Source organism: Lepisma saccharinum, chromosome 1 (genome assembly GCF_977018435.1).
Source record: "Lepisma saccharinum chromosome 1, izLepSacc3.1, whole genome shotgun sequence".
In the NCBI taxonomy this organism is placed as follows: domain Eukaryota; kingdom Metazoa; phylum Arthropoda; class Insecta; order Zygentoma; family Lepismatidae; genus Lepisma; species Lepisma saccharinum.
Window position 1 is genome coordinate 197642837 of NC_139229.1, and position 27568 is coordinate 197670404.

The 27568-nt window shown below is 39.8% G+C and overlaps 1 protein-coding gene across 1 annotated transcript in view; it reads right to left on the reverse strand.

Annotated features, from left to right (window-relative positions):
• Nucleotides 1-331: 331 nt before the first annotated feature.
• Nucleotides 332-27568, reverse strand: part of LOC145991128 (uncharacterized) — a 47492-nt gene continuing 20255 nt past the window's right edge. The window contains exons 3-4 of the mRNA XM_083126902.1: nucleotides 11952-12119; nucleotides 332-687 (exon numbers count right to left, since the gene is read on the reverse strand). Of these exons, the coding sequence (XP_082983028.1) occupies nucleotides 481-687; nucleotides 11952-12119 (375 nt within the window). The 3' untranslated portion in view covers nucleotides 332-480. The remainder of the gene's footprint in view (nucleotides 688-11951; nucleotides 12120-27568) is intronic.

The window sequence follows — 27568 nt, forward strand, 5'->3', positions numbered from 1 at the left end:
GAATTTGACGTTGGAAATGCAAACACTTTTGCTTCCGTGTACGTTTATGCGCATGTTACAGGCGTGCTGGGATGGGTGAAATATAGTGATAAAGAATATTACACGCTGCTCACACACTCAAACACGAAACTATGAAATGGAATTGGCGAAACAAAAACAGCGAGAATGCTAGAATGATTATACATTTAATAAAAGCTTGGTAGGAAATTTGACAAATGCAAAAATGGAGCATGTTCAAGTCTACACTCGTAACATAGCTCTATCGTCAATTAGTGATCTATAGCTTTGTGTAATGAATTATGGTCTCAATATATATATATATATATATATATATATATATATATATATATATATATATATATGTGTGTGTGTGTGTGTGTGTGTGTGTGTGTGTAATATTGAGCGTAAAAGTATGCACTGCTGAGTTTTCAAACAACTTGTTCGTTGGTGCTTGGTGGTTCTTATTGAAGGACTGTCTCATCATTCTTTCGTCTTCTTCTTCTTCTTCTTCTTCCCCGAGCCATCGTCGTCTTCTATCATGCCCTCCAAATACTGGCACCCAATTTGATCTTCACCAAGATAAAAATAGAAATAAATCTGCAGCTCTCCTTTGAATGCCTCCATTTTTGCACTGTCCGTGGTGCTCTTCATTACATCCATCATGGCGTTGGTAGTTCTATAGGTTCCCTGAAAAGTAATAAAATAATATGAAGATTCATTCAAAATTAATTTTAAATTATATATGCGTTAGCGCATTTCTCATGCCTCGTGCCAAAGTACGATGAACTTCTTATCAGTGACGAAACAATAAACGAATCTTACGAATCAAGAGCTGAGACAATGGTGGGTTGTAACAATTACATTAAAAGTCAATGCATTTATTACTACCCAGAACTGTCCGTGACTGTACAACGAAAACACATTCAACAGAGATTAACTCCTTAGTATGACTGAAAGAAAAACATTCCGAAGACCAAAATATTCATACCTATTAGCAGTACTATAAGCCATGTACAGTTTCCTTCACTAAGTGGTCTTTCGTCTGGAGGCTGTTGTTGCGAAAAGTACTGTTTGGTACAAATAGGCCCGTCTTGTTCGCTACACATTTAGACACCAGGTGTAAAGCAGGCGCATCTCAATTTCAGGCTGGTGCAAAGAAACCGTGCTCAACCAAGCGGTGTTCAGCTTTTAAAGATTCAAAAAGTGCCTGCTTGCCCCTTCCATCGTTCATTTGATTGGTTAGCATGTAACCAAGTGACTATACACCACACCGTGCACCGCTCCAGAACGTAGTCCAAATGGTGCAGACACCAAACCAACGAAGTAGACGAGTCGGTGTTGCACTTCGTAACCAACTATATAGACACTGTAACAAATTGTTGCAGTACGAGTCTTTCGAAGGGACGAGAGAATAATCAGTAGGCTTCGCTGCACTCGAGCGTCAAGTTGGTTACATGGTGCAACACAGACTTGTCTACTTCGTTGATTTGTTGTCAAGTAGTCAGTGGCGTGCCCAGGGGGGGGGTTGGTGGGGGTTAAAACCCCCCCATTGGTTTCGTCATTTAAAAAAATTCAAAGCAGAAATACATTTTATTTCATAAATTGCCAATATTGTAAAATGTTTACATTTGGCAATGATAAATGTATTGCTTCTTCAATTACTTTTGATAATATTGGAGTTGAGTTACAGCAATGCACAGGCATTCATTCATTCCTTAGTCACTGAAAAGGAAGGGGAATTTCCTTCTCAGTATGGTCAAGAAAAAGAGCCTTAACCATTGGAATGCGAACTGAAGGAATCCCTCCTCCCGTTTCTTTCACCCAGGATGACCCTCTTAGCAGAATGACCCTCCCTTTCCTGTTCCGACAGTGCTGCTAACTTCCCTTTTCTTTCTTTCCCCTTCTTATACCATTTATGCCAGCAGAGCAAAGTTCTGTGAGATTTGAATCACTACAATTAGTAGGCAAAGTAAGTCAAAATCTTATTTCGCACCTGGATGCATATTTATTTCAAAATATCAATAATTATAATAATAATAATAATAATAATTGTTGCAGGCAGTTACGAAGCATGGTTTTACGAAGGAGGCAAGCGATGTTTTGTACAATAGCATGCCGGGAGTAAGGGAGGGGTGAAGGATGCGTTATATAGCCCAACTGGCCTAGTCAGTTTCATAAACAAAATAAAAGCAATTAATATGCCAAAATATTATACGTTTTACTCTTGTGCTCTTTACAAATTAGATATTTTTTTCTCAACCAATTTCCAGCCTTCAGTTTATTGAATTTTCTTGTAACATGTGTGAAAGATCTCACTTGAATTTGTGCCTAAATAATTTAGCAGTTGCCAACACTACTGACACTGACACTACTGGTTGCTGTCAACACTGGTGACGTAATTTGAGCTGGACCAAGCTGGATGCATGGTTCAGACATTCGACCGCCCGGTATCTTTGTCCCAAGTCCTGGTGTTCACTGGGGTTGTAGCGAGTTGCAGTCTGCAAGGTAGCAAGTCGAAGTGGTCGTGTTGTGTGTTACGTTTCTGCGTGTGTAATAGATTTTTGACGTGGAACTAAAGATGGATAGATAAAAGAGGAGAAATACGTATTAGATTATTTCCAAAAGAAACAAAAAATGGAAGTTGAAGCTTCACCTTCCACAAATAGAACGTCAGAAAAGGTCGATTTAAGTTCAGAGGAATTCCATCCGAACTGCGAGAGTGAAACGTGCGAACTTTCAGACTCTTGATATTCAACAAGAAGGCATAACAGAAGATATTGGAAACCTTGTTGCAAAATTATGTCAAGGAACTGTCGAGGTAAGTGACGTTCATTATTTGATAGCAGATATATCCATATGCGAATTTAGAATTGTTTTCTCGGAGGGCACAGCATGTGCTGTAAGCATACAATCGTGTGTGTGCAGGGGAGGGAGGTGCCCCCGTGTGTATGTCTGGAAGATGTGTGTAGAATGTCACCCTATATCACCAATAAACTTTCGCAGAGCGAGAGAACATGAAGATGAACAAGTTTCCTCAATGATTTCAGGGGCCTCACCGATGGTGGTGTAATCAAAGAGGTCCTGGGTTTGATCCCCTGTGAAGGTGCATTGCACAGTGGTACGTATCCCGATTTAAACTTTAAGTCCAGTCCCGATTAACGTATCTGAATATAAAATGGACTTTAAAATCATTTACTTTTTGTTTTGTTCACGAACCCTCGAAAAACGATATTACCTATCTTATAGATCCACCAAGGCATTTAAAACCCTGGCGTCGGAGCAGTGGCACTAGTGTCGCTAGTTAAAGCCACGGGGAAGCCTGTGGTTCACGTATTTTCCGAGGTCCCAGAAAGCTTGGTGCTACTATACAGTGTATATGTATGCAACCACATTATAAAATCACGGTTGCCATGGACAGTTTTATTATTTTGTATTACGACACGGGATAGACTAGGTAGGCATGCTATGAACTGTAAATATTCCTTACAAATCTTCTGAATATTTCTCTTATACAAACGCAACAAATACAATAAGTAATATACGTGTGCAGTAATAAATTCATTTTCTGAAAGCATCTTTTCTGGCATCAGTGGTCGAAGTAGGGGATGCTGCCTCCAGTTAAGAAAGTTTCACAAATCATACCCCCAATTAGAATAATTTTCATATTGAGCATCCTCCACGTACTATATTGTCTCCATGTTGATCCATACAAGGATGTACCCCCTCGTATTTCTAAAATCGATCAAAAATCCCCTCCCTTTTCGGCTACGAATTTCTATTTCGAGCACTGTCTGGCAAGATTTTGTCGGGCTCAGTGACAGATCCTGTGGTGCGGTACTGGGCTTCGGAGGGGAAGGGGGGAGTGGCCCCTTCAACAGTTGGTTTCGCAGTTCCATAACGTTAACATTATACAAAATTCCTCTCCATAGACCTAATATGAAAATGAATATGACACATTAATGACACTGTAGTAGAAAATGTTAATTACTGAAGGGGTTCGTATTTGTTTATCGACTGTCAAACAAATGTTTTGACCAATACTATAATAATTACAATGCCAAAATGTACACAATACTTAGCAAAACCATCTCCACACCAAGTACAATGTTGATTGAATTGATGTTTTAAATCCACTTTATGCACAGTAAGGCTAATCGGGACTGGGCCTAAAGTTTAAAGTGAGATCCAAACCACTATTAGCCTCCACCGGGTATCGAACCCGGGACACCTTGATTACAAGGCGACGACGCTACCACTGAAATGAAACTGTGGCATCGTCATCTTGCAGCAATGCAAAGACGTCCAGTAAATGCTCTTGAAGAAATTGATATATGCAGTGAAGTAATATTTCCCTGGGTAAACACACGTTTGCGCATATTATGTACAATCCAGGTAACAACAACATCAAATAAGAAATCATTCTCAACTTTGAGGCGGTTGAAGACCTATCTTCGAAATACCATTTGCGAAGAAAGATTAAATGGGTTAGCTGCTCTGAACATTCACCGGGATATAAAAGTTACTTGTGACAACATATTGTCAGAACTCGCACAGAAACCTCGATGCCTAAATTTCAGAATTTAAATTGTTGAACTGTGGTACCTTATATATTACTGTCTTTAAGACATCAAGTAGTCTTAATCTCTTTAATGTTGTTACAATGTTGAGTGTACATATTTTTTGTTTAAAAATTATATTTGAGCAATTAAATATAAAATATTAATAATTTGGAAATATTCAAGCAGGTGCTTTTATATGATGCAATAAAAACATGAAGCATCCATAGCAAATACATTGATTGCGTTCATTGGGGTAAAATCCAAGTATATTAATTATCTAATTTATTACAAGAAATCTGACCTGTGAACTGGAAAATGTGTCGGATTCATAACCCCCCCCCCCTTACGAAAATCCTGGGCACGCGCCTGCAAGTAGTGTATTTCATGTCTTCACCGTTTGCTGTACGTTCTCGAGCAGTGTAATGTGTGGTGTATGGTCACGTGGTGAGTGCTAACCAATCAAATGACCGTGTAAAGCAGCAGACATGCGTTTGTCGAATCTTCTGAACTTGAACACCGCTATTCGTCTTCTTGGTTGAAAGCACTTGCACGTGCAGCGAACTATAAATAGACACCGCCAATGAGTTCAAGTGCATAGTGGGCAAATTCATTTCAGCTCGTCATCCGAAATATCTGTAACGGTTGACATCCCCTCGTCTCCCCTGTCAATGTGGTAATCAACCGCGCTTTCCAGAATTCACCACCATGTATCTGACTGGTGCACCAAGAATGACGTCAAATTCTATGAAGTCCGGAAAGCTTCATATTGCAACAAATGAAGGCCATATTCGGATAGCGAACGCATATTCGCGTTTATTAGGAAAAGTCACCGATGGTGACTAAATCACAGAAGATATTTCATGAATATTATATATATTCACTTAACGACATCTTATTTTGCACGTGCAATACGAATTTAAGTCGTATATTTTTGCAAAAATTTCGAATATTGGGAATGGATATTATCCTGCATGTGGCAGCAGAAGACGGACGCTTATTTTGATATATCAGCATTGTTTATTTCGCTTTGCGTGCAAGTGAAGGCTTGCTTGCTTTATCGTGGCTCACACCGCCACGGTTTCTAGCCATCGGGACTGCGATATTTGATCCTACTTCTTCTTCTTCTTGTCTCCTTCAGTCGTTATTCCTTATGGCACTTGCACAATACACTTTCACTTTCACTCGTGATATTCACTATGGGGGTATCCTGTTGGGTATGTTACTGTGATCTTCCTTATTCTTTTTGTTTACATTAAGATGCTGTGTTTTCCTGCGAAGCTATATAGCGTCCACATGATGGGAGCTCAAGGCTGACTTATCAGGGTTGGGATTGACACCGGAAATGGAACAGCTAGTCGAAGTAGGGTTTGATGCAACTATTCCCGATGGACTTGTCGTAAGGGGCATTGGAAAAACAGATGAGTTATTGTGAGTTATTGTTTGGCTGGGTTCTCCGCATTGACAGGAAGTTATAGGTACCGCATGTATTCTTGCCAAATGTTGATTCACCAGAACGTGACCCGTGCGCATTCTCAAGGTGAACACAATCACGGCCCGAGGCATTTTCAAAGATTGATACCAAGGTTGTTTTGTGCCTATGTGCGTGTTCCACTTATAGGCGGTTGTGTTTTGGATTTCGTGTGCACACCATTCATCCCATTCGTGTTGGATTTTCATTTTTACTCGAGGGAGCAAGTCTGTGTAAGGCAATCGTAAGGGGGTTGCGTGTTCGAGTGTTCGAACTTGCTTTGTATAGATGTCTGCGAAGTCGTGAGATTTGTTTTGATTGGAAAGTGCCTTGACGTAGGTAAAGGTCACTTCTTGTCCCCGTTTTCGGAGCCGTAACGCTGCACTTTGAATAAGATAGGGAAAAATTGTAAGTTTATAGGCTGCAGTGCCTGCTTTTGACAACGTTTGGAGCACGCTCAAGGCGTCGGTCAGTATAAGACATTGTGGAAGGCCCGTCGCGAGGATATGAAGTAATGCTCTACATATTGCGTAACATTCCACCGAAAAAATTGACGCGTCGGGAGGTAATTTAAATTGTCGAATTATGTTCTGGGACGGGATATAAAATGCAGAACCTACTGCGGTATTGTCTTTTGATCCATCCGTGTATATTAATGTCGACTCCGGCCATCTTTCTTGATATTTTCCATGTTCACCACGGTCGGCGTAATGGATATCTAGATTTGGCTCTATGGGGATATTTAATTGGTATATGAGTGGGTGGTCGTGGGTAAATGACAGCTGATAGGCCTCTGTGCTTATGTAATAGCAGTATAAGAAATAATATCGGGGGCTGAGTGATCTATACGCTTTATTATCTGACATTGTCTTTGTATGGCAAAGTCTCTATTGAAAGGGTGGGGGTGTATAGCACATGTTTTGAGTAGAAATTGTACTGTGAGTTTTTTTCGTCTGTCGGTGAGTGATTGTTCATTACTCTCGAGATAGACGCTCACGTTTGGGCTGGAAGGCATTAGGCCGAGGCACGTTCGTAAAGCCTGTCGATGTAATATATCTAACGAGTTCAGGTTTTTTGTGTTTGCCCCACCGTATACTGGGGCTGCGTAATCGTATAATGATCTAAAGCAATTTTTATAAAATTAGAGCATGATGTATGGTTGACTCCCCCCCTTAGTGGTGGATATGCTTCGTAATATGTTAATATTTTTCTTTTCCTTTTACTTTGAGGTATTCAATGTGGAGTCTCCAAGTTAGTTTTTTGTCAAAAAAAAAAAACTCCGAGATATTTATAGGAGTCTACAAGAGGTATATTTTGGATACTTGGGATATTGTTTGGATAAGTTAAGGGTTGTCGGTAATTGAAAATTAGGATTTTTGATTTGGAGGGTGAGAAGGTTAGTCATATACTCCAGAGGTTATCCCGAAGTACAGTGATAGCCCTTTTTAGAGCAAGTATGCCTTGAGTGACATCAGAAGTTTGTTTATAAGAGCATAAATCGTCCGTGTATTGTAATACTTTAAATTCAGCGAGATCTAATTGGTGTATGTGGTGGGTATATATATATTGAATAGTAGGGGGCTGAGGGGGGACCCCTGTGGTATTCCGGTTCGTACTTTTCGGGCCCCGTCCACTCGATCATCGAACCAAAATACAAGATTTCGTTCATTATATAAATTCCAGATAATATTAGCAACGGAAGGATGTATTTGTAATTTGTCTAATACATTGCATAGTATGGGGATGTAAACAGAATCATAGGCTTTCTCAATGTCTGTAAACAGGCTAAAACAATAATCTTTATTGGTCTGACTATTTTGTATTGCTACTGTGAGAGTGGATACAACATCTTGGCTGCCGTGATTGAGCCTGAATCCCATTTGTGTTGGGAGGGGGGGATTTTTGCTTTTCCAGGGCCCAGTTTTTTCGATATTGTAAAGTTTTTTTCAAAAAGTTTGGTGAGTACCGGAATTAATACTATGGGTCGATAAGATTGTGCGTTGTTGCGGCGAGGTTTGGATGGTTTGAGGATAGTAATTACGATATGATTGTTCCAAGTTGTGGGGATAATACCGGTGCGATATATTTCATTGTAAATTTGTACAATGAGGTGGATACCTTCGTCCGGCAAGTGGCGAAGTACGTCATATGTAATGCCGTCATATCGTGGTGCTGTATTTTTGAGGGAGTCCAAGGTATTTGTGAGTTCTAATGCGGTTACCGCAGGAAAGCCATCTGTGAATGTTGCTTGTAATCTTTCGTCGTGTTTATAACCCGAGCTAACCGAAGGGGGTGTTAATAGAGATATGAAGTCATTTTCCCAGGTTCGGTCTAGCGTTTTTACCTTACTTTGGGTGGGTTTGCGAATGGAATTAAATTTGTGCCAGATGGAGCTTATGCTATCGCTGCGATCTAATGTATTGCAAATATTTTGCCATGCTACTCTCTTCGCCTGCAGGTAAGTTTTTTTTGCTTTCGCTTGTAGGTGTTTTAGTTCAATCACATTTTCTCGGGTGTGGTGTCGTTCATATTTTCGGAGTTGTTGTCGTTTCCTGAATTTAATAGTTTCGCAGTCTCGCGTCCACCAACTTATGGATGGATATCTGGCCTAGATACAAAAGCGGGTACGAGTAGCACTGTGGTCCATAGCGACCGTAATCATTTCGATGAGATTGGAGTAAGCTAGGTTCATATTTCGGAATGATAGAATTGTCACGTATATCCGTGAGAACGTGGCTTTGAACACATCCCAGTTAATGGAAGCTTTATTCTATCGCCGTACTGGGGGTGTCTGGCTGTTAGCAAACCTGGGGGTCGGAGATTGTGACGACGGCTGATTAAGAGAATTGGTGTGTGATCGCTGCCCCGTACGTCTGCGTCTTTATGCCACGCGAACTGAGGGAATATTTCCGAAGACGTTATCGTCAGGTCTATGCAAGATGGGTTATTTACGTTGAGAGGGTAAAGGGTGGGGGTGCCATCGTTACAGAGAATGAGGTTATTCTCAGTGATCCATATGTCAATTGCGTTACCTAGTCTGTAGTTATGTCTGTCCCCCCACGTTGAGTGGTGTCCAGTAAAGTCACCTAAAAGGGCAATAGGTCCGGGAATGTGTTGTACCATTTCTTGAAGGTCTCTTGCTCGTATGCGTTGGGAGGTTGTATTGGAGGGGATGTATATCGATATGACTGTGAATGTTCGTAGGAATATAGAAACGAGTATAGCAACTATTTCTGCTTAGAAATCTTGTTTTAATCTTATGTCATTCGGAATCCGGACTTCTGTATATGTTTAATGTTTTCGTGTACGAATATTACCGTTCCCCTATTAGTTGTTGGTGTTCCGTACATATTATAATGTGCAAGGCGATATTTTTCGCGTTTGGTACCTTTAACTTCCTGTAAACATAGTATTTGGGGTTGATATTCGACAATTAAGTCTAGTAATTCAAGTTTTCTCACGGAGAAGCTATTAACATTCCATTGTACTATTATTTCCATTTCCGGTATCTATCGGAAACCTTGTTCTGTCAATGCGTGGATTCTATAATAGCCAGGAGATTGGATGTTAGAGATTGTATTTGTTTGATGAGTTGAATGCGACGGTTTTTGTTTTCTGTTTCCCGCACCGCGTCCCATAAATTGGGAATCATGTCTAGGATCGAGTTGTAAATAAGATTGTGCTCTATTGTTATATGCGCTGAGGTTGAGTTACTCGAGAACATATTTGTTGGTGGCCGAACAGGATTCACTCTATCTATCTCCCTCTTACTTGTCAAAGCAGCGGGCCGAGCATTTTGTCCTATCGATTTGGAATAATTGCTTTCTGTGTCGGAGGTGGGACTGGAGGTCATGATTAACCCTTCATCATCGTCATGCCAGTTCCTGCTAGTGTTCGTTTTGCGGGGTTGATGGTCGTCTTTTCTTCTTGTTTGGGATGAACGATGTCTATTGCTTCGCCTTGGCGGTTTAATGGCATCAGGAGGGAAATTATATTCTAATACTGGGTCTTCCCTTGTGAGCACCGATTGCAGGTGATTCAATATCTGATAATTAGTGACCGTTTGTGTCGAATGGGGCAAGTCAAGTCTAGTGTTGTCCACCGAACGTTCCGACCTTGGAAGACGTAATGGGGGGAAATTAGCAACTGTAAATCTTGGGCGGAGAACTTCCTCCCTGGTGGGGTTGGGAATAAAGATCCCTTGTAGTTTGTTTTTGGCCTCGTGGTATGAAATGTTCTCTTCAGCCATTTTGTGTTGTATGGCTGATTCAAATCTACGTCGGGGACAATTTTTTGATAAAGAGGAATGGGGTTCTTTGCAGTTCTTTGCAGTGCGAACTGTCGCACTGGTTTTCATGTTTGTCTTTGGCACAATTGGCACACATGGGTTTCGAACGGCACTGTTTGTGGTGGTGCGAATAACGACAACATTGGGAGCATTGCAATACTGCTCTTGTTCGAGGTGTTACTTCATGTATTTGGCTATCAATGATAATTTTATGAGGTATTTGGTTCCCGCGGAAAGTAACACAGAAAAGTTTTGTTGGAACGAGGTCGAAAGTCCCATCTTCTCGCCAGATCTTTTTCGGCAAGCGTTTGACTGTGAGAACCCTGATGGGGCTTTCTATACCTTCCAATACGTCTTGTTCTGAGGTATCATGTTCAATACCAAATACTAGACCCCCCTTTGAACTAATGAAAGTGGCACCCGCGATTGAACCAGCATTTCCCGATGTAAAGCAGTCTGCAGCATGAAATTATTAGCAGCCCTTGCTGTTTTGAATGTTACGGACCCGGTTGATACCACATTGTTCTACCAAGTTGACGGTCACATTTTCTTTTCCTGAGAATGTTTCCGACGCTTCCTGCGGCAAGTCTTTTCGCGTTTTTCTCAATGCCGTCCAGGAGGACGACATATGGTCCCGGCATGTCCTGGTCGTACCAGTATTCGGGAAGAGTGGGTTGAATTTGGGAAATAGAGTCTCCGCGGGGTACTTTGGCTGGATCGATTCCTCCATTTCATCCCGGTGGCGTTTTTGGGTGTTTTTGTCCGCACTTATCTCGGAGGGTGTTATGTGGTTATTCTTGGTTGTCGATGAGAGTTGTTCTATTGTGTCCATGTCGGTGTCCGGGGATTCGTTCCCGTCCATGGCCGTTCGGGCCGGCTACCCAGGTAAAGGTATACGTATTATTGTTCTATTAAACCATGCGGTATGTGTTCCTATACAATACCTGTTCACTACACTATCACTTGGTAGCAAAATCGCGAGAGCTAGTTGAACGTGTAACCACTGCACGAGGATCTGCGTACGAACGTCTTGATCCTGTCAAGGTTCCAGTTGAACTTTTCGCAAGTGAAGGAGTAGTAGAATTAAAAATGTCGACAGTTTATGCCTGCAACCAGTCGGCGTGACATTCCGTACTATTGCCTACAGAACATGTATCGTGAATCAGAACAGGTTTCAGTGCAGACGACACCATTTTGTTTCACCAGCCCTGGAGGCCGGTGTAAAATGATGACGTCATGGTTTAACCTGGTGAAAGCTTTGGTGCGCACCGGTGAAATACGGAACGCCGAAGCGTGCATGAGCGGTGCATCAGTCCGTCGACCGGTGAAATATGGGAAGCGCGGCAAGCGCGTAGATTCGTATAGCTTGCGCTCTACATGCGGGCAAGGGAATAAGTGAGCGGGGAATACGCCGCAAACCAACCAGACAACAGCGGTGCCGCCTAGAGTTACGACGTGGCTGGAGGAAGTACTATGCGCACCTCGTTCTACAGGCTGCTGCTTTTCTCATCGCGCTGGATTGGTCGCTTCCCCGCTCCTCACTTCCCTTGCCAACATGTAGGACGTTCGCCGTAAGACTGGACAAGACCTATGGTTTCTCCCAAATAAATTAACATTTTAAAAAATGATCACTTACCGGCGGAATTGGACAATCAGTCACGTTCATGTTTTCTGCATTCCGCAGTATTTCATTCCATGGTGTCCCTTCTTTCCAAAGGTCTTTGCACAAATCGTCGCATATAATCTCTGGATACGTTTCACAGTTGCCCCCGCTACCTTCGCACTTGGTTAATTCTATCTTTCCCTAGAATAAGAAGAAGCAAATTTTAATAAGTTTTCGAATAGTTGCGATGGAAGAATTACACTTTCGCGGGAAATATACTTTCTATAGTTTAATGACTGCACACACACACATATTTTTCTTCTAGGATACACGACGTTGATATGGATCTTCCCCATGGCGTAGATCTAACGCTTTCGCCTTGTATTCCAAAGTGTCGAATTCGGCACATTGCGCACTGGTTCGGATCTCACTTTAAACTGTAGGCCTAGTCCCAATTAGCTTACCTCAGCATAAATTGGACTTAAGGTTTTCTTTTTTTAACGTTTTTCATTTCTGGGGTACAAAATTTGAGGTTCACACACACACACACACACACACACCTGGTTGGTTGATTAGGTGTTTTAAGTCCACTTTATGCAAAGTAAGGCTAATCGGGACTGGACCTACAGTTTAAAGAGGGATCCGAATCACTATGTGCCTCCACCGGGTATCGAACCCGGGAACACACACCATGCGCACATGGATATATATATAGCCCATTTTGATATGTCGCACGACCCCCTTCCCATTTAAATTTCTGAAGTTGAATTCAAGATGGCGGGCATCAAGATGGCTGCCGACCATGCGGGTGACGTCAATGTGGTTCCCCCTTGGCCAGGCAACGATTGGTCATCGCCATTTTCACGTTCCATGCCGCAGTGGCCTTGTACTGGGGGTGTTAAGTGACTTATTGAGCCATAACTTTGTGATATTGTTAACTCTGCAACAATTAAAGTTAGTTAAAAACAAATGTCACAGTTGTTTTCCTAGTGAACTTCTAGCCCATTTTGATATGTCGCACGACCCCCTTCCCATTTAAATTTCTGAAGTTGAATTCAAGATGGCGGGCATCAAGATGGCTGCCGACCATGCGGGTGACGTCAATGTGGTTCCCCCTTGGCCAGGCAACGATTGGTCATCGCCATTTTCACGTTCCATGCCGCAGTGGCCTTGTACTGGGGGTGTTAAGTGACTTACTGAGCCACCCTGTATTTATAGCGGATATTAACTGAATTATTCGTATCTTATTGCAAAATAAAAAAAAGTAGCCAATTTAGAATGCACTTCTAGATATTAAAATTGCTTGTACACTTCTCAACTTCTTATTTGACCGCCCCGAAAGAATTCTAAGTCCGAAAATCGTAAACTTAGCAACATTGCACTTCAGCGCCAGCTGAGAGTAGCCAACTTTGAGTTCGTCATTCAACTAGACGAAAAACGCTGCGGTGAAAGGATTCCAATTTCGCACATTCCATGAACTTATAAACTATCAATCTTTAATATAATACACACTGAAACTGAAATAGTAAATTGAAATAAGAATAAGAATGAGAATCGTGCGAAATTGTAACAATTCTGCGTGCTCGACTTGATATCACATAGGTTTGAAACACTGAACAGGGGTTTTCTCCACCTGGAGTAAATCGCCATCAAGTTTGAGTAGAAAGAGACAAATTTCTGAGGAGTTTATGCGACATTTTATTTACAATGCCCTGCACAATATCGAACAGATCTAAAAGAAATCATTTATTTCACGACTTGTGGAGAAAACATGCTGGAACACAGGAAGATCGATTTTATCATAAACATCTACGTGTTTGTAAGAGAATGTTGTCATTAAGTTAACGTAGAGCAGTTGGTTAGACGCTGGTATCCATATTTTTCAACATACTTGAAAGGTCGCGGGTTCAAATCCCACCCTCTTTTTTTTTTTTTTTTTTTTTGTGTGTGTGTGTGTGTGTGTGTGTGTGTGTGTGTGCTAAACAGAGACAATTGATATTTCAACACTGTAAAATATCCGATGCACACTTCAAGGGATGTCTCTTCTGCACATTTTCTCCCTAAGAAGGTTAATGCTTATTCAGTTGCTTGCCAGGATTTAAGGTTAAAACTTTTTGTATTTTAGCTATTCGTCATAAGCTGAGTTAACACACATTATGACTAATTTACATATAATATATATGCATTCAGGATGCTGTAGGTAATGGTATTTAATCCTGGGTTCGAATCCTGGTCAGGCATGGGTGTTCTTTGTAAGTGTTCCTTCATCAATTTCATCATCCCATCACCCATTCTCATCTTCGCGATGAACCAAAAACGTCACAAAGGCGAAGTAAATTAAACCAAATCATCAATCAAGTAATGGAATTTAAGATAAGTATTGTGTACGCTCTTCACTCCACAACTAAAATATTAATTATTTCAAAATACTAACACACAAACACACACAATTATAATAGGAAATAATCCACTACATTGATGTATTGAATTTTTGTAACGAACGGGAGAGTTTAATGTATTCAATTCGCTAAGATTGGTTATGTGATGTCGTTTATTTAGTAATGACTGTTCTTGTTCCCCTCACTTCGATCTTCCAATGCATCTAAATCTAATAATAAATCCCCAATAAACGTAAGTAAATACCTTTTGCGACCGAGGCCGATGCGATAAAAATCTACTAATAACTATTTATATATTACGTGACATCTAATAAATGCAAAACTTGAGAATGATCATTAATTCGGCACTGCTTTATATCCAAAATACTTGTCTAATTTCAACAAAATAATACTGTTATTTCAACAGAAAGTATATCTAACGAACTTTCCACCAAATTCGCAATATTCAAAACAGCCACCCTCAGACTTGCTTATACGTTACTTGATTCTGCCATTCCACGTGGCACGTGATTCAGTAATATAATTGAAATGGTTTCCGAAAATTCTAAACGCTTCATCATTACTGCCACCTCCTGATATACACAGAGAGATCATCCAAGAACAGTATATATATTTTTTACGTCCGATGCCATACTCCTTCCGAAAATAAAATTCGGCAGCATGAGGAATCGCAGTTACGACCACGCTTGCCAGTAACAAGCACGTTATTCGTCATCCCTTCAATCCCTGAAGATAAAAGAGCTCTCGAAACCTCGGAAGCCTATCCAGAAATAACCTCGTTGATATCCCGGTAAATCCTCTTCATCAAAGTTCGCATGAGTTTAGGCAAAATTTGAGCTAAAATACACTGCAAAATACCGGGCATTTGTGTAGAGAGGAACTTATCCACAATCTGTGGCAAAGAAATGTTTGGAGCACTGGCAGGTGGTTGTTGCCGCAACCATGTTAGGAAACTTTTTGTCTATTTCCTTGTAGAACAGTTGGTAAGACGTGTATTTTTTTTATCTAAAATGAAAGATCACAGGTTCAAATCCTAGCCGCTCAATTTCTTTTCTGTTGAAGTGAACACAGAAGTACGATATTTACTGAATACAAAAAATTTGAAATAATTAACCTTGAATATAACAGATTACGTCCTCCTCCGTAGTCGAGCGGGTTAAGGCGTTCACTCGTCTTGAGATCGTTCGCTGCGGGACGGCGTAGGTTCGAATCCGGCTCTGGTCGGAATTTATTCGGCCTACGTATAGGGCCGGTGGCAACCCACCATCGTGAGGAAATTGGGGAGCTCCGAATGAGTGAGCGTAATCCGGTCGAGACGACCTACTATAACGGCTGGGGATACGTCGGGTCGACCCCCCGACTATTCCAATACTGGTTGAAGATCTCCACGCTTAGAGGTGACGAAGGAAAGTGTGGGAGGGAGACCGGCAGTCGGTAGGTAAGCCAAGGCCCTTCATGGGCTGTCGCGCTAAGGATTATTATTATTATTATTATTATTATTATAACAGATTACTCTATGAAAAACAAATCGCATGATTACAACTCTAGAGTTTCAAGAGTATTCCTTACGCATACTTTCATTCGACGTCTTGTGTATATTTCTATAATAACATGAGGTTTTATATAAAGCAATGTGTCCCCAAAACTGTTTATTGTTCAATTTCCAACATGAACATTGAAACTTGAATGTTTCGGTGATGTTGCATTAAGACCCGAAGGAATCAATTTTATGAGTGGAATAGATTTATTATGTGAATAAATATGATGTTGCAATTATTGTTTTGGGGAGAAGATCGTTTAATTATTGTTTTTATTGTTTTTTTTGTGGACGAAAAAATTGTGACAAAAACTTTACTAAGTATTACATAAAAGAAAACGTGAAAGCTGAGCCGGGTTTGAACCAATACCTCAAAGAGAAAAGATGAACGTAAGAAGATGTATGCTTGTCTGAAACGTTACAACTACGCTACAGATGTTCCGAACGTGTGTGCGTGTTTAGTAATACCAAATACTTTTACACATGGATGTAAAGAGCACTCGTTGTAGCACATTTGTCATAATTATTCTTTATTTATTTGTTAAATGAAAGTAATGTAATTGTAAATAATGGTTAAATTTATTTTATTATTCTGGACATCCTTTTCTGGTATGAATTCGTACGAAACTTTTCATGGCTGAATGTAATTGGAAGTCGTCTTTGAACCAACTGCAGCATCACGTGATTAACTATACCAATAGAAGACCTTATTTCCTTTGAACTACGCTCTAAACAGAGGCATGCAACATTTCTTTCTTCAACCTCGCGAAGAATGGAGCACTACAACAAATCCACAAGAGAAAGAGTGATCGGTTTGATCGAGGGAGCTGGATTGTCACCTGGTTTAGCTGGCGAGCAGTATGGCGTTCCAGCACGGACAGCAAGGAGGTGGTGGGCTCGATACGAAGAAACTGGTGAGGCATCACGGAAAAGACGCGAGAGCTGGGGCCGTGTTTCGACACCAGTGCAAGACGATCGGCTGATAGCGGAGTGTGAAGCCAATCCATTCCAGTCAGCCACTCAACTCAAGGCAAGGGCCGATTTTCCTGGTTGCCCACAGACAGTTCGGCGGAGGCTGGCTGCTTCTGGTTTACGGGCACGAAGGGCAGCAAAGAAGGAGGTCTTGACGGATGCACACAGAACTGATAGGCTAGCATTTGCTGAAGAAAATATTGATAGGATTTGGGATAGAGTAATCTTCTCAGACGAGAAAGTATTTTCTACTGCAAATGATGGTCCGGTTCTGGTCTACCGGCGTCAAGGACAACGATTTGATCCCCATTTTTTTGCTAACTCACGTCGGCGTGGACGCGTGAGCGTGCCTGTCTGGGGTTGGATATCTCTCGGTGGCGGAGGTGACCTACACCGCATAGAAGGACGTCTCAACGGGATACAGTATGTGCACATTTTGGAGCATGTTATGGTTCCTGGCGTGCGAGCTTTGTATCCCGAGGGAAATATTGACTTCCAGCAAGACCACTCCTCCATCCATGATTCAGCCATCGTTCAGCGTTGGTTTTCTGAACGAAACGACATACATCTAATTGACTGGCCACCCATGGGATGCGACATCAACCCAATTGAAAATATGTGGGCCGAGGTCGTTCGATGTTTGAAAGAAAGCTGGCCCGATCCACCACCTCGCAGAAGTGATGAACTATTTGACCACGTCAACAATGCCTGGAATGAAGTGTGCACTTCGCACAGGTATATTCGACATCTTGTGCAATCCGTTCCTCGACGCCTGAGACATGTCATAGATGCAGGTGGCTACTGGACAAGATATTAAATAAATGTTCAATTTTCCCAAACAGTCCTTTTCAGGACTAACAAATTTTAAAAAAAATACACTCGTGTAAGAAATAATTTGGAACCTTTCATATATTATTGTCTTACAGGCCTCAATATAAATAAAAATATCCAGATGAAGTGAGGCTCGAACCCTAATCAAAGACACAAGTGGAACTGGAAATGGGTGCCTTTACCGGATGTGCCACAAAGCTACAACAGAATGAACTCCACAGCTAATACAATATCTTAATTTTTGTTTTCTATTCATGCATACACCTATTCTATCTGGAAAACGGTTTTCTTTTAAAGATTTAGATCACCTATTTTTAACCCTAAAGATCGTAAAGCATAACCATTTATTAGTTATTTCCTTGGTTTGTTGGGGATTTTCCTGTAACGAAGGCACTGATTTGCAGCTAAAATCGAGCTTCCCTTACCTGCTGATCTTACCGAATTTAACACATGTTCGTTTATCGTTTGTGCAACAATGGCCTTCTTAAATTATGTTACATTGCACCTCTGAGTGAGAGAGAGAGAGAGAGAGAGAGAGAGAGAGAGAGAGAGAGAGAGAGAGAGAGAGAGAGAGAGAGGAAGAAGTTGTGTAGCTTGTGGAAAGCAGGCTAGAATTATATTCAACACTTCATAGAAAAATATATTGAGAAACTGGAAACTATGGAACGATGTTTTCGCGAAAGGAAAACTTATGTAAGAGGAAAGTGAACATGAAGATAGAGTAATTTTAATCACAATGCCGAGCTGGACACAGTAACGACGTTACAAGAAAACAACCTCTAGTTACCTTCAGTACAGAAACGTCTTGTCAATTTCTTAACTTATTATTATTGACTCATAATGTCTGTTAACACAACTTATGACGCACAGCTGAATGAATTTGATTGAATTTCTGACGAGTATTGACGAGCATATAGGGCCTTGGCCTATCTCCCGACTGCCAGTCTCCTTCCCACAATTCTACCTAGAGGTGTGAGTTCTTCAACTGGTAAGAGGTGACGTGGGGTCAGCACGTCGAGCCCTCAGCCGTTATAGAAGATTTTTATGACCGGGTTACGCTACTCACTCGTAACTTCCAAGCAAAGAACATTCTATTTGTATCAGTGGTGTATGCTGGTTCTAACGAGTGGGTAATCTCCGACCTTTTGATCCTCAAACTCCAAAAGTTTCCGTGCAATTTATGTCAAGCTCCATATTGGATTTAGGAATATTGTGTCGGAATATTTGTCTTATTGCTACGATCACAATCAATTAATTCTCGTTATTGCAGTTTACTATACGCGTAGAATTTCAAATAATAAAACAAGACAGTATTATAAAGCTATAAAAAACAGCCTGTGAAATATAAAATGAAAGACGTGCACTAGTGAAATAAAAACCCGCAATATTAATTTAAGTGCAAAATTCAACTTACTCCAGGACCCGATCACTTGTGCCGTACCACATCCAAAGCACGCTGTTTGTCCAGTTCACGTCAATACGTGTCTTTGCGAAAGATTGCAGCTTAACAAAGGAAGTTATGTGACTTTTGGATTTTTCATGTTTGACACAAGTGTTGCAAAGATTACAGTATCAGCCACGCGTCCATACATTCTTTTCAGCCCCGAAAAGTAAGCACGGCCAACAAAAATGCAAAGCTTATTAACACTTATACTTCCTGTCAACCATGGTGTTTTGTCATAATTTGCTTGCGAATATGCCTCACATATTCCCGATTTTTGTCTTTGTGTGTAGAAATAAGTTCAAGCGATGACACTGGCCTACCTGTATTAACAATTTGCAACTTCTCCTGAAAAGATCTTGTTCCAAAAGGTTTCACCAGCAAATCTTGTATCACATCCATTACCCTTTAACACAGCACTATCACGACAAACACTAACACCTTAATAAATAATAAACACGAAGCCAACGACTACACGCATTCAGTTTCACGCGCCAAACTTCTGTTGTTGTGCTCCTGGCTCAGAAAGAAATTCCCTATGAATGATAAAAAAAAATCCCTTTCCGAGCTCGAAATGACAGGTTTTTAAAAGTTCGAATCATTGCAGGTCAGAGCCAGAATTTTATTTCGGGATGGGGATCATCCCTTATTAGCAGCCGCCACATAAAGTTGAAACAGTGGGGTTAGAAGTCCTGAAGATGAATCTCAGATTATTACAACGTATTATGCAAAGTGTTTAATCCTGCTAATGAAGTAAAATTAATTATCACTATACACTTTTTAAATTAGATATTTGTAGGATTTCGAGGAGGGGGGGTTTCAGCCCTCCCGAGTCCTCCACCTGGTTACGTGCCTGATGTGTTTTTTCGTTTATGTTTAATTCGTTCATCTTCATCACTATTAATCTAAACAGGCGGAATATAGCAACTTAAATTAACTAATATATATAATTTATTTTTCATATCTTTCCCTTTAAAAAATATTCAGTTCCGTGAAAGAAGTATTCTCGCTGCTTTTGAAGATTAGAGAGGAGAAACAATCACTATTTTTGTAAATACAAGGATGGGGGGGAGTCAGTAAATAGGTGCTTTAATTTCTTAAGCTTTGAATTTTAATTCAGTTTGCTTCATCTTCAATATTTAAGTTTTTCCCTTTTGATAAATTTATGTTCAAGTAACAGAAATCAGCAAGACAGAAGCAAATGTAAAGTGAAAATTAGCGTAGAATTGGTTTGCCCATGTTATTCAGTTTTCCTGTTCTTCGCACTCTACCGGGTATGTTTTCCCTATTCAGCGGAGGGAATGGAGAGGCTCTGAAGGTGGAGAGTGCGACCGGTGGACTCTCACAAGAAGGAGCTTACCCTGGGCACGGAATCACCGCGCCTGAAAAGCAATGTTTCCTCCCCCTCTTTCCTTTCTCCTCCCTCCTCGCCAAGGGTTGCAAGGGAAGCGGGAGGAATGACGTCAGGGTGAGATTCCCTGTAGACATTCCACCGGCTGGAGAAAGGTTCCCGGACATTCGGCGGCAAACGATTGGAAGTATTCGCGCGCTGGAAGCAAGGAAATGTATGCATCGAAATTGGTTTGGAAGAAAATTGGGAAGAAATGTGTATATATATACATTTTTTAAAAAAAAAAAAAAGAAATACAGCCGGGTCATCTGCTATTACCTAGATGACCCAGAGTATACGCCGCTGATTTGTATATGTTTCTCTATTGTTGTTTTAAGTCTACTTGCTGCACAGACAGACTATTCGGTACTGGATCTATATTTTAAACTAGAATCCGAAGCAACGTGCCTCCACCGGGTGTTGAGCCCGGGACCCCTTGATTACAACATCCTGTTTAAGAACAGATATTAATGACATATAAGTTCTTAAAATACGCGTATGTGTTAACATAACTTATGACAGCTGAATGAAAGGATAAGTTTTTCCTACATCCTGCCAATCACTGAAAGTTTAAGAACATTAGTAGAAATATTACTTGAGGCATGCACAGTGGCAACGATTAGACGGGGGGGGGGGGGGTAGAGGAACAGTTGCCCTCCCACTATGCTAAACCTTATCTCCCAAGGGAAACCCCCAGTTTTGACACCTTGCCCCATCAGTTTTGGAACTCAATCGCCGCCACTGAGTATGCATCGCATAAATATTTACAGTAATATCATATAATCTTATATTACGTTATTACAACACTTCGTATTCGGTAAATAAAAAAGAAAACATAATCAGGAAGGGGTGGGATTTGAACCTACGATGTTTCGATCTTGACGAAAACAGTAAAAAATGAAAAGTGTTGTCATCTAACCAACTACTCCAGGAGATTTCTAACGAAAACCTCAGTAAAGCACGTTGATCTCAGTTGAAGAAACCTTGTGCCGGAGTTTCGAACCATTTTTCGCCAATAACCAAGGAAAAGACACACTTTGCAGAATCGTTTGGTGTTGTGCAAGGTATCTTTCATAAAAATTTCGTATAAAATCATCATGAATTTGCCTCCTTGCATTCAAATGTGACGGCAATTCTTTCCAAGTGGATGAGAACTTGTTCAGTGTTTCAAAATGCACATAAATTTACCTCTTTTCAAATTCAGAGCGAGGAATCTTGAAATATTTTCAACATTCGTATTTCTACTTAACATTTGTTTGTCTACTCATGTATTTTATTAGTGCTTTAGGGTATCTTTACTTTATGGAATGTGAAAGAATGAAAAAAAAATTCACGAGCGTTTTCATTCAGGAAGAAGAAATGTTGCAAAGTTGGCTACTCTTAGTTGGCTCTGAAGCGCTATGCTGCCAAATTTACGAATTCCGGACTTTGAAATTTTTCAGGGCGGTCAAATAAGAAGTTGCGAAGTGTACATAGTTTAATCTCTCACGTTAAAACATTTATTTTTTCACCAATATTTTCCATTAAGTTTACCAAAAGAATTTGAAATTCTTCATTGATGTTTGTGGTATTATTTGCAGAGACATACATCCACACTTGGAGTGAAGTTACACAAAATATAACGCTTACTAAGATGTGCGAGAGGAGTTCATAAAATATGTCCTTCCGAAAGAGAGAGAGAAGTGAGAACCATTAAGCATTTCCCTTAGACTTTCTCTCAGTGCATGTACACTTCGCAACATCTTATTTTACCGCCCCGAAAGAATTCTAAGTCCCAAAATCGTAAACTTAGCAACATTGCACTTCAGCTCCAGCTGAGAGTAGCCAACTTTGAGCAGGTCCTTCCACTAGACGAAAAACGCTGCGGTGATAGGTTTTCAATTTAACACTTTCCATGCACTTAGAAACTATAAACCGCTATTATAATATGCAATCAAACAGAAATAATAAATTGGAAAAAGAACCTTGAAGGATATTTACGATTCTGCTTGCTCGACTTGAAATTTGGGGGGTTTGAAACACTGAATAGAGTTTTTCTCCACCTGGAGGAAATTGCCATCAAGTTTGTGCAGAAAGAAGCAAATTTGTGAGGAGTTTATGCGACATTTTATTGACAATACCGTGCATAATACCGAACAGTTCTCAAAAACATATATTTTACACGACTTGTCGAGAAAATGTGCTTGAAACACAGGAAGGTGGGAATCTTCATAAACGTCAACATGTTTTTAAGGGTATAACGTCAGTATTTTAACGTAGAGCAGTTGGTTAGACTCTGATATCCTTATTTTTCATCAAGCGTGAAAGGTCGCGGGTTCAAATCCCACCCTCTCCTCTTTTTTTTTTTTTTTTTTTTGTTTGCTCTACAGATACCGTTGATATTAGAATATTTAAAAAATGAATCCGATGCACACTTGAGGGATGTCCCTTCTGCGCATATTTCCCCTTAGAAGTTGGAGATTTCCAGGATTTAAAGTTAAAACTTTTGTTTTTAGTTATTGTTCATATGTTGTGTTAACACACACATCATGATTAATTCACAAATCACATATATGTATTCAGGATGCAAAAATGTGTTTCTTCTTCACTGACACCTAAAATATTGATTATTTGATTTCGATATACTAAAAAAAGAAATACAGTTATGTTAAGTATTGATGTAGTGCAGTACTGTAACGAAGGAGAGCGTTTAATGAGTTCAAATTGCTAAGATTGGTAATTTTATGTCCGTTCCTTAGTAATGACTGTTTTCAATCCCCTCACCACCATCTTACAATGCGTCTAAAACTAATAGTAAATCGCTAATTAATGTAAGTAAATTGTTATTGCGACGAAGGCCGACTCGATAAGAAACTACTAATAAGTATTTATATAGTGAGTGACAAGCAAAAAATTCAAAACCTCATAATGATCGTTAATTCATCACTGCTTTGTATCTAAAATGTTTGTCTTCTTTGAACAGAAAGTACGAGTATCATATATAACAAACTTTCCGCACTAACTTTGCAATATTCGAAACCACCATTACAGACTTAGCTCTACGTAACTTGATTCCACGTGGCATGTGACTTCCTCCTATCATCGAAATAACTTTCTCTTACTATTTCCTTTCCTCTCGTGAAATACAGAGACCAATGTTAACTTCTTAGCACGGTGGTTAAACTTTACACCCAACGATATACTCCTGAAAAAAATCCTGCCTAGGTGGAGAATCGAACCTACGACTTCCCTCGTAAGAATCAAGCACGCTACCTCTTCTCCAGGTAGCTCATGTTAAAATTTGCTACCAGTTTGAAGAAACCAATTCACACATAATGTCATATCAATAATTTCCTCATGGCAATTTTCATGAGGAAACAAATTCAGATAAAATCAAGAAACGCTGAAAGGGAAAAATGATGAACATGTCTATTGGCGTTTTGTCATATTTTGTAAATTCTGTAAAAATTCCGTGTTTTGAACAAGCAATCGTTTAGTTGCGAAGTATTTTGTTGTTTGTTTAAAGTAGGAACAGGAGTCATTTGAACCAGACCCCGTTTGACAAGAAACTTCAGCTCATTTCCAAAGACTGTATGAAAAGAGAGAGGAACGTATGAAATATAAAATATGTGTGAAATTAAAACAATGGAAACCTTGAAAGATAATATTAACGAACTTCAAACTATGGAAAACATATTTTCGTGGTGGAAAACTCCAAGTCATTTTCGAAATATGAACTTGATGTTTTTCTTTATTATGAAGTGGAGACATGGGACTATACGATCCCTCAGCAAGGAAAATTTTAAGTAAGCTACCTCTAACTTTTTCAATGGTCATAATTACTAATTAGGGTCCGGAAGTTGATGAAAAATCAACTTTTTTTCTGACCATTAAAAACAATGCTAAACCTGATATCATGTCCGTTTCCCTTCAGTTAGAGCCAGAAAACACTTTCTATTTTACATTTTTTTTCATTTTTCGGCCTTTTTTGGCTTTTAGTTTATTTGTCAGTATTTTTAACAGTTTTTGTTGCATTTTTACTTATTTTTGAGGTTTATTTTCTCCTCCCCTGTTGTTTCGTGCATTTCAAATGCATTTACTAGTAAAACTTACATATTTAGATGTCTTGACATGGTCCTTTTAGCAAATTCACCATGAATCGAAAATACGGTCAATGGAAAAGCATAATATTATTCTTAACTGAAATGTTTGGCAATGGATTAAAATAGTTTGTGTGAAGATCTACTTTGAGGTTCTTTTTCTGGACACTACTATCGCTTTAATTTGTAGTTTTAAAGTAAAATTAGTCACAATATTAAATGCAATTACACTCTGGTATACGCGAAGCAGAACTGTATTTTCGGATGCTGGCCGACTACAGTATCATAGAGGGCCAACTCTGAAAGAAGATGAATTGGTTGATTTGGTGTTTTAAGTCAACTTTATGCATAGTAAGGCTAATCGGGACTGGACCTACAGTTTAAAGTGGGATCCGAACCGAGTGCATAAAATAACGTGAACCGTGTTGTGTAGGGGAGTCGTTTGCTTATGGAATGGAAGGTCATGGGTTCAAACCTACTTCTTTGCAAAATCTTTTTAAGGAAGTAAACGGCTTTGGACGATAATGCTTGGATATTTCCGTTGATATTTATGCGATTTATATCCAGCATTTCGGGATGCAGAAAGTTGACATTTAAGTTCTTAATATGTGTTAACTTATAACAGCTGAATGAAAGGAAAAGTATTTCATAAAATCCTGCCAATCACTGAAAGATTAAAAACATTAGTAGAAGCATTACTTGAGGCATGCACAGTGGCGACGATTATGGAGTGTGGAGGGGCAGATGACCCAGCACTATGCTAAACATTATCTACCAAGGGAAAGAAACTGTCCTTGACCCCTCCCCCCACCTTCCGCCATTAGTTTTGAAAACCAATCGCCGCCACTGAGCATGCATCGCATAAATATTGACAGTAATATCATATAATATTATATTACGTTATTAGAACACTTCGTACTCGGTAAATAAAATAATAATAAGGAATGGGTGGGATTTGAACCTACGATGTTTCGATCTTGACGAAAACAGTAAAAAAACGGAAATGCAGTCATCTAACCAACTACACCAGGAGATTGTTAACAAAGAGCTCATTAAATCACGTTAATCTCAGTTGAAGCAACATTGTGCCGGAGTTTCGAACCATTTGTCGCCAAGAACCAAGGAAAAGACACACTTTGCAGAATCGTTTGGTGTTGGGCAAGGTATCTTTACTAAACATTTCGCATAAAATCACCATAAACTTGCCATCTTGCATTCAAATGTGACCGCAATTCTTTCCAGGTGGATGAGAACTTGTTCAGTGTTTCACAATGCACATACATTTTCCTATTTTCAAATTCAGAACTAAGAATCTTGAAATATTTTCAACATTCGTATTTCTACTTAACATTTTTTTGTCTACTCATATATTTTATTACTGCTTTAGGGTATCTTTACTTTATGGAATGTGAAAGAATGAAAAAAATCACAAGAGCGTTTTCATTCAGGAAGAAGAAATGTTGCAAAGTTGGCTACTCTTAGTTGGCTCTGAAGCGCTATGCTGCCAAATTTACGAATTCCGGACTTTGAAATTTTTCAGGGCGGTCAAATAAGATGTTGCGAGGTGTACAATGAAAAAAAAACACGTTGATCTGATACTTTTCATATTTCAACATTGTAGAAGACTTCAGTTAGAAACGTATTATATACTTCCAATCACGAAATCTAGGACTGTACTATCAACAATAATTGACAAAATGATGAGCTGCTAAAAATGTAAATAAAATGTTAATCTTAATATATAATATACATACCTAGCTATATGTGTTGCAAGCAAATGTTTTACGTCACGCATTTTTTTCAAGTATAAAGGTTTATTTTGAATATCCATATTCTGTATTTTCAAATTCCAACATATGAGGTTTATTATAAATCATAATGAAAATTGCCGGACCCTGTGGCCGAGCTAGCCCGTGCTTGGGCACGAGAGAAGCGGGTCGAAGCTAAGCAGTCGTGCGGGCTTAGATAACGCGTGACGCGTTAAACCGAGTGCGAGTGTTGGGCCATGCGGAAGATAGTACTCTGGTAATAGTATTGACAATAGTTAATAAGAACAAAAAGGATAGCAATGGATCGTGAAAATACCAGTTCGATAAATTTCTCATATGGAGCAGGAAAACCCTTGTGCAATGGACATGCATGAGTTCATTTACAGTCAGTTTAAACTTAGTATTGATGAAATTTTAGCAATACAAATACCGACAACTGCGCGAGATGTTCATTTGAAATTAGTGCGACAACGTACTATGTTAAAACTGCTAGAACTGTACCCAGGTTAATTAGAATTTAAGTATGATAATGGGAACGTAGTGAAAGTAAAAATTAGCGACGCAAGTCGAATAGTGAAATACGTACGTGTATTTAATTTACCTATGGAAGTTGAATGAAGACAAGTGCACGGAAATTCAGTGAATATGGAACAGTGGATGAAGTGACAGAAGAAATGTGGAGTGAAAAGTTTCGTTACCCTGTGCCTAGTGGCGTACATATGGTAAAAATATCATTAAAGAAGCCAATACCATCATTCGTAACTATTGGCAATATAAGGCCCACGTGATATATACGGGAAAAACTCCAACGTGTGAGTTTTGTGGTTCGGATGAACATTTAAGATACAGTTGTAACCAGCGGCAAATGACTACCCTACGGGTCCCACCGAAAGTAAAGGTAACCTACAGCAAGGCAGTATTGCTCAAAGAGACCGACATAGTAAGCTCAGAGGGATCACCAAGTGCATCAAATCAGCAGAAAAATGAGGTTACCTCACAAATGAAGCCAACCAGTAATAATGAAATGGAAAAACAAACAGGAAGAACACCTGAGGTGTGAGCAAATAACAAAACGACAGAACCTCAAGAAAAAAAACACTCGAAGGAAGAAAAGAATCAAGGGAATTACCGAAGAGTGAGGAGAAAAAAGGAAGAATTCATGGACACATCCCTTCCCCCATTACCCTATCACCAGAGGAACCTTCATCCGCCACTAAATCACTGAGTGATAA